This window comes from Vulpes lagopus, chromosome 12, assembly GCF_018345385.1.
Source record: "Vulpes lagopus strain Blue_001 chromosome 12, ASM1834538v1, whole genome shotgun sequence".
NCBI classification, from domain to species: Eukaryota; Metazoa; Chordata; class Mammalia; order Carnivora; family Canidae; genus Vulpes; species Vulpes lagopus.
Genome location: NC_054835.1, coordinates 57,305,272 through 57,316,138, shown reverse-complemented (window position 1 = coordinate 57,316,138; position 10,867 = coordinate 57,305,272). Strand labels below are relative to the sequence as shown.

The 10,867-nt window shown below is 64.0% G+C and overlaps 1 protein-coding gene across 1 annotated transcript; it reads left to right on the top strand.

Moving 5' to 3' along the window:
• The first annotated feature begins 5,417 nt into the window (after window positions 1-5,417).
• Window positions 5,418-10,786, top strand: LOC121472575 (probable low-specificity L-threonine aldolase 2). Its single transcript, XM_041723796.1, has 7 exons — window positions 5,418-5,751; window positions 7,211-7,294; window positions 7,975-8,063; window positions 8,489-8,674; window positions 9,318-9,455; window positions 9,680-9,872; window positions 10,359-10,786. Exons 1-7 carry the CDS (start codon window positions 5,550-5,552, stop codon window positions 10,640-10,642), a joined length of 1,176 nt encoding a protein of 391 aa, XP_041579730.1. The 5' UTR covers window positions 5,418-5,549; the 3' UTR covers window positions 10,643-10,786.
• The last annotated feature ends 81 nt before the right edge of the window (window positions 10,787-10,867 follow it).

Genomic DNA, 10,867 nt, shown 5'->3' with positions numbered 1-10,867 from the left:
ATGCCAGGCCATAGAAAAGAGGAACGATTTGGGGCACCACGAGCAACAGACGAGGGTCGGTGCCCGGGGTATATGAATAGCTGGCTGATCCGTGGCTGATCCGTGAGAAAAGACTTTGGCTCTGCACGAATATGGACTCCAGTTGGCTAAAACATAAGAAAAGGCATTCAACTCCCTTGCTCATCGGAAAGAGCCTTGGGGCGCCTGCGTGCTCAGCGGTTAGGCGGCTGCCTTGCGCTCAGGTCATGGTCCTGGAGTCCCGGGATCCAGTCCTGCAGGGGGCTCCCGGCTCCAAGGGAGCCGCTTCTCTCCTCCCTGCTCTTGCGCCCTCCCTTGTTCTCTCTCTCTCTCTCTCTCTCCATCCCTCTCAAATAATTTTTTAAAAAGATTTTATTTATTTATTCATGAGAGACACAGAGAGAGGCTGAGGGAGAAGCAGGCTCCATGCAGGAAGCCCCACGTGGGGCTTGATCCCGGGTCTCTAGGATCACACCCTGGGCTGAAACTGCTGAGCCACCCGGGCTGCCCAATAATTATTTATTATTTATTTATTATTTATTATTTATTTATTTATTTATTTAAATTGTTTTTTTAAATGAAAGAGCAGATAAAAATCAAAATATAAAAAAAAAATCAAAATATACCACGCACGGCCACGGAATGGCTGACGTCACAAAGCATGATCCTGCCCGGGGACAGCAAGGGACAAGCAGTGGGGAAATAGGAACATAGAGCATTTCAGCCACTTTGGGGGAGGGTTTGGCCCTGGCTCGTAGAGCCGCAATCCGCGTGCCAATGCTCACGGCATCACCGTTGGTAAAGCAGACCCTGGATCCTGAAAATCACCTGGATCCTGAAACAGGTAGAAGGGAGAACTAAACCGTGGTCAGGGCGCCCAGTGGATAAAACGATCGCCAAAGAATGAAGCCCAGCTCAGGGACAAGGGGGACCCGGCCTCGGCGGCAAAGCCATGGAGAAAAGCACGTGATGGTCATAAAAAAAGTCAGACAGCAGCAGTACCTGCTGGCAGAGGGAGAGCTTGTGAATGACACAGAAACTTCTGGAATCCTGGCCATGGTCTATTTCTCTGTCTGAGAAGCAATGACACGGGAGTTCATTCCATATGCATATTTATTTGTAAAACTGCAAATAGACTTCAGGCGCTTTTCCGTGTTGTGTTGCAGGAGATCTCATAACTTTTTTAAAAGCACAAGGGGAGCTGAGCACCCACGGCGCCGGGCACTGGGCACTGGCCGTGTAGACGGGGCGCCGGTGAAGGTTGCGTGGCTCTCCCTCGGGGCGGACAGCACAGGCTCTCCCAGAGGCCGTAACCTCAAGCCCAGGGTGGGTGCCGCAGAGCCTGCCTGCTGGGCGGTGGGGTGCAGCCCCCTCCCCCTCACGCCCCCCTTCTCTCCGGGTCTCCCACTGTTTCTCTCCCCCCCCCAGATGGCTTGGCACCCCCCGCAGTGCTCTGACATCTCCCTCCATGGTCGGGAGGGCGCAGGGCAAGCCGCGGACCTCCTCCTGTCCCCTTCCCGCTCCGCCACAGCACATGGGGCCTTGACGCAGGGCCCAGGGCGCTCTCCTTTGCCACCCCCGCCACCCCCCACCAGTCTGGGGAGATTACGGTGCAAACAGCTCTCCCTTGACTCCCAGGCTGCTGGGCCTGGACCCAGGCCAGCGCCCTATGGATCCTGCGGGCTCGGGGCCAAGAGGCTGGGATGGGAAGAACATTTCCCCCAACCTGTTTACCAGGACCCAGGGCCGCTATCTCCAGTTCCAATCTGCTGCCTCCCTTTATCTCACTGGGGCCAGCCTCTGGTTCCCAGCAGCAGCCTCCCCGCCACTCACTTCCTGCCAGCGGCCCAGCGTTACAGGAATACGCACGCTCAACTCAGCTCGTGCGTGTGTGAGTGTGTGTGTGAGTGTGAGTGTGCGCCCACACCCCAGAGCCTGCACCTGGAGGGGGCCCAGCGAGTCCGGGGGTGCTGAGAAAGCGGCCACCCCAGAACTCATGTCATGCTCCCCGCCAAGCCTGCCCGGTGTCCTCCCTCTGTGCAGGGGAGTGGCAACTAGGTATCTCAAGAAGGTCAGGGAAGGGGCTGCCTTGGGGGCCCCCTGGAGAGTCCGCAGCAGAGACCAAGGTGGGAGCAGCGTCTGTTCTTTATCCACTCCGGGCTTCCTCTTGCACCGGGACCCAGGGCCCTCCATGGTCAGAGCTCCTGACACGGCTCCTGGTCTCCCAAGGACAGTCCCCTCTGCCCCGGGTTGGGGGGCACCGGGGTTGGGGGCAGGTGATCCATCCATGTTGTCAGTCGTTCAGCTGTTATTACCGCGGGCCAGCCCCGGGCTGGGCATACAGGACATTCCAAAGGCCAAGAGCATCCTGGCTCTGGCCCGGGGCAAGGAGAAGAGATGACACTGACACCCCAGAAGGCGGGCCACCTCCCTCCCCTGCTCGGGCTGGGGTCAGGGGGGCTTCCTGGAAGAAGGAACATCTCAGCTGAGACCCAAAGACTGAGAAGGTGATAAACCAAGGACGCGTGCTGATGGTTGGGGGGTTTCCGGGCAGAAGGAACACAGGTGCAAAGACCTGGGGGTGAGACAGAGTCCAGTGCATTCGGGGAACACAAGTGCTGCCATCCGGCTGCCCTGCGGTGACAGGGAGGAGACAGTGACAGAGGCCGGGTCGGGGGTGGGGGGGGGGGTGGGGGGGGTGGGGGGTGGCCTTGGGGGAGGAGGCGCCGCTGTGTGGGGTGGGGCGGGCCTGCCTGCTGGCAGGAGACCGCTGAGCCTCCACCCCTTGCCCTTCGGATCTTGCCCTTCGGATGGACTCTGCTCTGAGACTGGGGGGCTCTGCTCAGTAACCTGGGGAGGTGGGGAGGGGGCTGCTCGGGGGGGCCTCTGGCTTCTCATCCCCAGCCCGGAGCTGTGACCCGGTCCCAGCCTGCCAACAGGATGACTCAGACAGCAGCTGCAGCCCAGGACACACATGGGCACAGGCGCACAGACCTGCATATATACACACATAGGCACACGTGCGCATGGGCACCCCACCCCGCACCCCACCCCCACACTCACATGTGTACCACCAACACACAGTCACACGTGCACGTATACACACATGGGCACTGCACATGCACATGCAGACAATGCTTACACATATGTGCACACGGATACGTGTGAGCACACGGACACGGACACATATATACATGTGAGCACACGGACATGGAGACGTATATACACGTGAGCACATGGACACCGGCTACATGTATACATGTGTGCACAGACACACAAGAGCCTAGACAACCCCCCGAGACCGAGGCTTGGGCAGAGGGTCTCCCCCAGGACAAGGCCTGAGAAACATGCGGCATTGCTGGGGGGGGGCCCACCTCTCCTGCTCCATCCACCACCAGGCAGAGGCGGGGCTCGGACCAGGTAGGAGGTGACAAGCAGCACCTGACAGGTAGAAGGAACCTCTGTTGGGGCCCACCTTCCCCTGGAAAGAGGCCAGCTCTCTGGGGACACAGCTCTGTGATGGGAATCGGTGACCAGCTGTGTCACTTTGGTGGCATCTGGGATGGCCCTAGGCCCCCTGGCTGGTCCTCCTCCCCCAAGGGAGGCTGTGGGTGGCTAGGCGGGCACACTGTGAAGTGCCCGCAAGCAGAAGGCCCGTCTCCTGTTCTGCCCTGGCTGGGACGCGCCTGGGGATCCAGCTGTTTGCCCCCTTAGTCCTGGTCGTCCCGAGAGCCATCCTTGCTGCCCCAACCCCTCCCTTCCTGTCCATGGAGGCCTCTGTCCCCCACCCCCACTTCCCAGCAGAAGAGCTGGAGCCAGACTCTGAGATAAGGGGCTTGTTTTCCAAGGGCCGGAATTCGGCGCAGATCGCAGATCGTGGGTCAGGGCCAGAGGGGCACCGGGGTGGGGGAGTGCCTTTCCTTTCCATGGGGGTCCTTGGGGCCACAGGTCCTGCAGGCGCTTGTGATTTCTGCCCTTCCAAGATGCCCGCACTAGGCAGGGGGGAGACGCGGAGGGTGCCAGGGAAGTTGCCCTGACCCGGGATGTGGCCGTGGGCTCCATCTCCAGCCCTGCTCACTTCCCCGCTGGGCTGGCTTCTCTCGAGACCTCAGATGCTCCAGCTCCCTCCTACCCGAGCCTCTGCCTTATGTGCCGCCTTCCTCTGATTAGCGGCCTGCTCTCTTCGAACCTCGGCCCAATCACTGCTTCCTCCAGGAAGCCTGGCCTGCTGCCTCCTGCTGCTGACATGTACCTCTTCCCAGCGCTCCCCTCCCTGGCAGCATCCCGACCCCCCTGAGGACCTGAGCTCCTTGAGCAGCCTGCCCTTGCTCTCCTTTATCCCCACACCCGGTTTGGACCTGGCGGATGGCTGATGAAGGTGTCGGTGACCCCCTTGACAAGAGGCGGCCCTGACCAGAGCTGCGGCCGCCTCTTCTGGTGAACCTGGGGCCCCTCTGGGGCCAACGTCCTCCTGTGGGGGACAGACATCTGTGGCCACACTCCAGGAAGGGGAGCCGCCAAGTGTGGCTGGGCCCTCTGGGGAGGCCTGTCCTCCCTGCGTGAGGGAAGGTCACCCCGCAGAAGGTCCAGTCTGGGCCGAGTCACCGTGCACCCCGTGGTGGCAGCGACACCAAGGCCGAGGGCCCCGGGCTGAGACCGGAAAGATGATCTCAGGAGCAGCAGTAGGAGGAGGAGGACTTCCCCATGCTGGCAGCAGGGTCGGCGCCCACACAGCGAGGGCAGGAGGCCCATTCTGCAGCAGACGCAGGCAGAGGGGTTACAAGGCTCTTCCAAAGCCGCCCGCCTGCTGAGGGAGGGCTTGAATGAAGCCCAGCCCACCCCTCCAGGACAGGGGGTACGGAGGAGGTGGCTCCCTGTGCACCCCCAGCTCTGCCTCCCTGACACCCCATGGAGTGGGGCGCCCCATCTCTATCCCTGGGTGTGGCGTCTAGACAATGCCCGGCTCACAGCAGGTACTCAACAGCCCCTTATTGGAAAAAGCAAATGATGGGACGCCCGCTCGTCTAGGGGCGGTGGAGCACAGTGGCTCAGAGCCCGACTCCGAGACAGCCGGTCCGGCCGCCCCTCGCCCAGTGACCCTAGACATCCGCTTGTGCGAGGCTCAGTTTCCCCATCTGTGAAACAGGGACGCTGCCAGCAGCTGGTCTCCCAGAGCCGCCAGGCGGCTTCCCTGCACCACCGTTTGTAGGGCGCCCGGGGAGTTCACGCCTGGCACGCGGCAGGGGGCACAGGAGCGGCCGCTCTATAAGGCTCGCCGGCCTCGAGCATCACCCTCCCTCTCCCGCACGCGCTGCGCCCACCGCCGCGGAGCCGAACTACAACTCCCAGCATGCCTCGGGCACCCCCTCCGCCCCGAGCCTGCGCAGTGCCCGCCGGGACGAGGTCCGAACTACAACTCCCAGCGTGCCGCGGGGACCCCGCAGGTGAGCGGCGGTGGTCGGTGGTCCAGGTGGGTGCAGCCCCGCCGCTCCCGGTCGCGCTCGCCGGGAAGGCTCGGGAGCTGCCCCGCCATGCTCCGCGGACTGGCCCGGGCCGCGGCCCAGCGCTACGGGGCCCCCCGGCCGCGGGGGTGTGGGAGCGGGGCGGGGGTCCCGGTGCACCAGGTGGACCTGCGCAGCGACACGGTGACCAAGCCCGGGCCGGCCATGAGGCGCGCCATGGCCGAGGCGGTCGTGGGGGACGACGACTACGGCGAGGACCCCACGGTCCGCGGTGAGCGCCGTGTGCGGGCCGAGGCCCGGGGGGAGGGGGCCTGGGGTCGTCGGGGCGCGGCCCGGGGGCGCTGTCCGTGGTGCTGCGGGAGGGCTGGCCCGGGCGCAGGGGAGGCGGCTCCGCCCGGGGCCCATCCCCCATCCCCCATCCCCCATCCCCCATCCCCGACGGGCCGCTAGAAATGCAGATCCCAGGGCCCCGCACTTACACAGCTGCCCGCCAAGGGACGCCCCGTGACCGGGGTGCGCGTTAAGGTGTCGGGCAGCCCGAGCAGGTGGGCACGCCGGGCGAGCCTGGCACCCAAGGCTGCATACGCTGCAGACGCAAGGCAGTATTTGAACCCAGGTCTTCCCTCTAAGACCTGCAGCTCTGGTCGGGCACCTGCAGCCTTTCCACACTGAAGACACAGAAAACTGGCCTAGAGAAGGGGGTTTCCCACCTGCTGCACCTCTCAAGGGGTGGGCTCCACCAACCTGGGGAGTGTTTTTAAGACACAGCGACGGCACTCCCGGCCCGGGTTGAGAGTTGCCACCGTGGTGGGCCACGGCTCTTGCGAGGGTGTGTACTACCCTCTGTTGTGCCAGGGACAAGCCACAGGTTGCCACTTGAGCCCCAAGGACCTGTGTGTGGGGTCAGGTGGTGACTGGTGATCACGTATTCTGCAGACACCTACTGCTGCCTGGAACTTCAAAAACGCTGAGCCCACTGCTTAGTAGGCAGCCAGATACACCGTCACCACCATGGGGTGGGGGAAGTGCCAGGGTTGACGTGTATCCACAGAGGGTGCCTGGGGAACGCGGGGTGAGGAGAGGCGTGGGACTCACAGGGAAGGGGGATTTTGCAGAATAGGCTCTTTAAGGGCGAGTGGAGCCCCCAGGCAGGGAAGAGAGCTGGCTCACTGGGTGCTGAAAGGGTGTTTAGGATAGGGAATGTGGCTGGAATGTGGGGTACTGGGAGCCACCCCTCTCCCCAGGCAAATCCCACTAGCCTTGAATGTCATGCTAAAGACTTCAGACGTGGTACCACACGTGGAGGGCAGCCACAACAGGCTTTAAAGCAGGAGCCAGAGCCCCGCCCCCCCAACCCCCCAGAGTCTTCCCTTCTGTTCTGGGAGAGGAAGTCAGCAGAGAAACCGCACGGCCCCACCTGCAAGGGGCTGATGGGAAAGGAAGTGAGACAGGTGTGAGGTCTGGATGGGAAAGGGGGGTTCAAACCACAGAGTTTCAATGTGGGGGGAGACCAGGGCCCAGGAGGAGGCTGGGTGCAGAAGGTTCACTGAGGGACCTCTGGGCCCTGATCTGCGGTCACCAAGGCCACGGTCTGTGCAGCTGGCAGACCAGGGCTTGTCTTGCTAGGCCACTCGCCTTCCCCATCAGGACACGGGCCCACGGTTACACGTAACGCAAGGAGGGTGCATTGTGGACGGGTCTCCCTGTACCCTCATCCCTTCCCTCCGCAGAGCTGCAGGAAAAGGCCGCCAAGCTGCTGGGGGTGGAGCGGACCCTGTTTGTGCCTACCAACACCATGGCCAACCTCATCTCTGGTGAGCGCGGCTTGGGGTGACTCCTGTTTGCCCTCCAGGTCCTCCCACCATGTGTCTTTCCTCGGTGCTGGGGGCCTGAGCCGTCTGGATTTCTGCTGCGCTCAGCCAGGAGGGCCCCTAGCAGGGGAGGAGGGAGAGGGGGAGAGTGTGGTCAGTGTGCCCATGCTCCTCCCAGACCGTGGCCCTGCGCTAGGCAGGCTGCCCTCTCCACGCTGCCCTGTCCCCAGGTTCCAGTGACCACACCCTCCCCTTGCCCCTTGCACTGTCTTTTGTGACTTCCCTACGGGCTGCCACACCTTTGTAAGTTTGTCCCTTTATTAAAGTCTCAGGCTTCCCAGTGTGCATGTGTCCTCTGTTCCCTGCCTGGCCCAACTGACACCCGTGCCCTGAGCTGCGTGTCCCCAAGGGGCAGCATCGTGGCCAGCTTCCCGTGCAGGCGATGCGCAGCAGGTGGGCTGCAGGGCATGGGGTGCAACACCCCACAGGATGGTCAGCCTAGACTTCTGTTGTTAGTGGGACAGTTTTCGGGCACATGCTCCTAAGGTGTCGAATGGATGCTGTTTCCTAATTGGCATAAGGCACTTGAGAGCTAGTCCCCCCGAGGCTCAGCCCAGGAGCTGGGTGGGACCAGGTGGGCCCCATGGGGCTCAGAGCCAACACTGCCCTCCCTCGTCTCTCAGTGATGGGTCACTGCCAGCGCAGGGGCTCCCAGCTCCTCCTCGGGCAGGAGTGCCACCTCCACGTCTACGAGCAGGGCGGGGTGGCTCAGGTAAGGACCGGCACCCCTCACCTGGGGTCAGCACAGCCTGCTCAGCATTTCTGGTGGGAACCTGCTTCCCAGGCACCATGTTGGGACCTGCGGAGGAAAGAAATGGCTGGGGTGGTGGCGTCTCTAAGGAGGCGGGAAGGAGAGCCATTGCCACACTGACCACGTGGGGGCGGCCGCGGCTTGGGCCTCTGTGCGAACACCGGCGTGCTTGGTGCTCTGCTGCCCCCTCGTGGGCCCCCGGAGCCCAGGGCCGTGGGTGGGGAAGGGCCAGCACCTCCCTCCTCCCTTGCTGGGGTGGCCGTGTCCACTGGCCCCAGCACAGGGGGAGGGCTCGATGGCCGCGGGAGGACCAGACGGGATGGGTAGGAGGTGACGCTGCACCTCTGGACCTGATCCTCGAGCACCCCCTTCCCCAATATCTGCAGATCGCTGGGGTGCACTCCCACCCCCTCCCAGACCTACCCCATGGCACCCTGGACCTGGCTGAGCTGGAGAGGATGGTCACACGGGGCCTGGGGAGCCCCTACCACCCGGTCTGTGAGCTCATTTGCCTGGAGAACACCCACAGCAGCTCGGGGGGTCGGGTCCTCCCCATCGACTACCTACGCCAGGTAGGCCCTACCCCACCCCCAGCCCGCCCCCCCAGCCAGCTCCTGGCTTCCTGTCCTCTGGAGCCAGTCTCCTTGGATCGCATCTCCTGTGACCCGTGCCCACGGCAGCTGGCACTGCTGTGGGAGGGACGTGTGTGCTCCCAGGCTGCAGGCATGGAGGGCACTACTATTGCCCCCGGTCTAGGCCCCAGGGACAGAGACACCCCCCCTCCCCTCCCGGGGGAGCGCCAGCTTGTGCGTGGTTCGAGGGCTGCATGCTGTGAGAACGTGCGTGATAACTCACTCTCCAGACCTACTCCTTGCGGGTGGGAGGGCTGAGAGCATCCCCTCACGGAGCCACGGGGTGGCTTAAATAGGATGCGGCATCTATGGCTCACGCCATGGCAGGCATTTGGCCACAGTGAGCGCACCCACCGTACACCCGAGATAAAACGCTTATCCTCAGCCTGAGTGAAGGTTCCCTTTCACTCAGGACGCACCAGGCCCAGGCAGCAGGAGGGCCTGCTCAGGTCCCAGGTGGCCAGGCTGGTCACTAGCCCGGCTCTGCTCACTCCAGACCCCTCGAGGCTCCTGGAGACCTGTCCTCCCTCAGCTCCTCCCCAAGCCCAGCCCCTCTGACCGGTTGCCTGCACTTCGCCCCCAGGTGCACCGCCTGGCCCAGAGCTACGGGGTCCGGGTCCACCTGGACGGGGCCCGGCTGATGAATGCTGCGGTGGCTCTGCGTGTGTCCCCCGCCCGCATCGTGGAGCACTGCGACTCTGTGTCTCTCTGTTTCTCCAAGGTGGGGAAGCCACTGGCTGCCTCCCGGACACGGGACCGTGGGGGTGCCCACAGGAGTCAGCCGGGTTCCCCAGCTCCTGTGCTGGCAGCTGCTGGCCCTGGGCCCCTTCAGCACTTCCCCAGACAGGGCCCTGCCCCTTCCCATCCCCCTCCCGCCAGCCCCAAGGACAGAGAGGCGAACCTGGGGGTGCTGGCAGGCAGGACTCTCTCCTCTCTTCCTCCCAGGGCCTGGGCGCACCCGTGGGGGCCTTGGTTGGGGGACCCAAGGACTTCATTGAAGGAGCCTGGCGCCTCCGGAAAGCCCTGGGCGGAGGGATGCGCCAGGCCGGGGTGCTGGCGGCAGCCGCCCTAGTAGGACTGGCGGACGCCGAGGAGGTACTGCTGAGAGACCACCAGAACGCTCAGAGATTCGCCAGAGGTACCTGGACCACGCCACCCCCTCACCTCCTTTTGCTCCAGAAGAGTGCCTTGGGGTCCCCTGTAGCCAGACCCAGATCCCCGGCAGGTGCACATCCTTCTGACTAGGACACGTAGGTTGCACTGAGCCACGAGGGCAGCCCGGGGACTAGAAGGGCGGAGGGCCGAGGCCAGCGAGCACTCCGGGTGTCAGGAATCCTTTCCTGCAGGATCTGGAGGGTGGAGCCTCTAACCTGGGTCTCTACGCCTGTTGGTGGGGTCCTGGAACCAGTCCCCTGCCGTCCACCCCACTTTACAGACGAGCATACCGAGGCCCAGAGAGTACCTGACTTGTCCCAGGTCACACAGCTGAGAGGGGATCGAGGGTCCCTCTCTCCCTGCCACGGCCGGGCCGCCCTCTGCTCCTTCCGGGGCGACAGGCCTGGGTGGTGGAGACACTGGTGGGGTCCCGGGCTCGGCCTCCACTCACCGCAGGGCCCGGGCCCAGGGCTCCAGGAGCTGGCGTCCCCCATCTGCTCCGTGGACGTCGCCGCTGTGGAGACGAACATGGTGATGGTGACGGTGGACGGGCTGGCGCCCGAGGAGCTCTGCCGGCGTCTGCGGGTCGTGAGCGCTGCCGAGGTGGCCCAGACCGGGCGCGCGGTGCGCGTGCTGCTGTTCCCCTGGAGCGAGCGGTCGGTGCGCGCCGTGTGGCACCGCGACGTCTCCGCGCAGGACACCGAGCTGGCGCTGAGGAAGTGGGAGTTCGTGCTGAGGCAGCTGGGGCCCTGAGCGCGGTGAGCGGCCGAGCCCCTGCCGCGTCGGGGTGGGGGGTGCAGGTGGCAGGAGAGGCCGTCTCACGCCACCCCGCCGCCCCCTTGTCTCCGGGGACCTTTTCTTCCCACACTCGGGGCCAAGCCTTCCAGCAAAGCCCCGGCAGCAGCCAGCAGGGCCTCTGCTCCCAGCCCGAGCCATTTGCTCGGAGTCGGGCAGCTAATGAGCGTGTCCCCGCTGGTG

What these genes read in the sequence shown, in the direction of transcription:
- LOC121472575 (XM_041723796.1), top strand. Translation starts at nt 5,550, where the DNA reads ATGCTCCGCGGACTGGCCCGGGCCGCGGCCCAGCGCTACGGGGCCCCC. An exon ending in CCATCGACTACCTACGCCAG is followed by an intron (nt 8,675 to 9,317) that starts GTAGGCCCTACC and finishes CTTCGCCCCCAG; the next exon opens with GTGCACCGCCTGGCCCAGAG. An exon ending in TGTCTCTCTGTTTCTCCAAG is followed by an intron (nt 9,456 to 9,679) that starts GTGGGGAAGCCA and finishes TCTTCCTCCCAG; the next exon opens with GGCCTGGGCGCACCCGTGGG.